This window comes from Chionomys nivalis, chromosome X (assembly GCF_950005125.1).
Source record: "Chionomys nivalis chromosome X, mChiNiv1.1, whole genome shotgun sequence".
In the NCBI taxonomy this organism is placed as follows: Eukaryota; Metazoa; Chordata; class Mammalia; order Rodentia; family Cricetidae; genus Chionomys; species Chionomys nivalis.
Window position 1 is genome coordinate 38,419,914 of NC_080112.1, and position 1,989 is coordinate 38,421,902.

Consider the following 1,989-nt stretch of genomic DNA (forward strand, 5'->3'; position numbering starts at 1 on the left):
CCCATCTATTTGAGTACTCACAGAAGTTTGAAAATAAGAATTAGTGTCTCTGATATTTCCCTACATACAAAATGAGAATAATAATTGTTTTGTTATCACGGGAGGGTTACTAATATCCTGTAATGTTTAAAGTATGCTCTAAGCAAAGCAAATTCTGTGAATTCAAAAGTTTGTGAGAACCCACCAGTCAACAAGGCATTGTGCTAAGCAGAAACATGTGCCTAACTGAACTTCTTCCACTCAGGTGCTTCACCATTTCTTGTGACTACCTCTCTGAACAGTACTTCTAGTCCAAACGAGGAAGATTTGTGATATTGTCATCTTCCAAATGGATCACTTCACTCCTAACACAAAAAGGTAACAACATAACGTATGCTATATGAAGGCTATCTACTTGGTTCTTTACAAAAAGTTTGTTTCTACTCTTGTGGTTCAGACAAGGGCAGCTTCACATTCTGCCAATAATCCACTACAAAAACTTGAGCACTCTTCTCTGTGGAACAATAATTAAAGGTATTTGCAATTGTTCTGTTTGCCAAAAGGGATGCAGTCAGCATCACCTTAAATTATACTGCAAATTAGTATTTCAACTCTTACTCCAAGTATTGATTACTAGCCAACAATGGAAAACAGTGGTCTTTGAAGGATGCCGTGAAATGATCACCCAAAATATCTTACAATGGAAGCTTCTGCCACAGTCATAGATTTTAAGGCTGTGTATGCATACTTAACTTGTGTGTAGACCCCATCTATATCAGTTCAATATAATTTTGAGACAGCATAGGCAAGGTATGAATACGTAATACTCTGTATACCTTGACTCATTCTTCTTTCTGCCCTTCCTTTATTTTTCCGGATTGACACTACTTGTTCCATCTCTTCTCCAGATTTTCACAGGTGAAGGAGTGGATTTTCAGACTGACCGGCTTCCTTTGCAGCCTCTTATCTTCAGGATTTGGAATAATCCTCGCAAGCAGTCGATACTGGCGCCTTTGGGAATTCAACAGTAAGGTTGTTCAGTTGGTGTACTTCGGACTCTGGGAAGCTTATTACCATCAGGAGTTTAACATCTCTGGTTCTGTGACCAGGATTCTGGTGCATAGCCCTATCAACGCGACCTGGACCATTTCACCCGAATTTCGATGTGCACAGAGCTTGATCTTACTGGCTATGTTGATAAAACCTGTTGTGTTGATTTTTAGCTCAGCAATCATTAAGGTCCGAATTATCAAAGCTTCAGTCCCTGATATTGAGATACTCTGCTACAAGTTCTGTGTCTTAATTCTGGTTCTCAGCAGCCTTTGTACAGTTCTTTCTGTGACCTGGAACCATGTAACAGATCTTTATGGCAAAACCACTCTTGATTTTCCAGCCACCTTTCCTGTTAACAAAGTAGCCCTTATGAAGAAACATCACACTCATGTGTTCTCCCTAGGGGTCATGACAACCGCTCTGTCACTCCTTGCTATAATTATGTTCCTCTTTGAAATAAGGTCATTGAAACTACAGAGTAACCCAAATGTCCAGCATGTTTCCAAACAGGCTGATCAAAAGATCTGAAATCAGAGATATGGCCTTGGCAAATGTGCCATGTAACTCACTGCTCAAATTTCCTACAACCACATTGATGCTCTTGCAATATTTTACTTATTTCAAATAAAATATCACTTTGATTTGGGGGCTGTGTCTCAAGTTTGTATCTTCTTCTACCTACTGAATGTGTTCCCTTCTTTAAAGGTAGTCACATGCCAAACTCTGCATGAAATATGTTTTCAGATAGTGCCAACTCCCTATGGCAAGAAAGGGTACTGATGAAATGAGAATGACATAAATCAAAGAACCAACCCTAAGGTGAGAACTTTGCTGTTAAAAAATAAAATACAATACACAGGAGCATAAGTATGTATCAGGTAAGCCTTCATGTGTATGGAGAGCAGAACAGTACTTCTTACCCTTAGTAGTAACGATGGGTCTGCTTTCTTGGAAGCA

General features: G+C 39.2%; 1 protein-coding gene across 1 annotated transcript; it reads left to right on the plus strand.

Moving 5' to 3' along the window:
* Positions 1-328: 328 nt before the first annotated feature.
* LOC130868339 (uncharacterized) lies at positions 329-1,560 on the plus strand. The gene is made up of 2 exons (XM_057760597.1): positions 329-357; positions 888-1,560. Exons 1-2 carry the CDS (start codon positions 329-331, stop codon positions 1,558-1,560), a joined length of 702 nt encoding a protein of 233 aa, XP_057616580.1.
* The last annotated feature ends 429 nt before the right edge of the window (positions 1,561-1,989 follow it).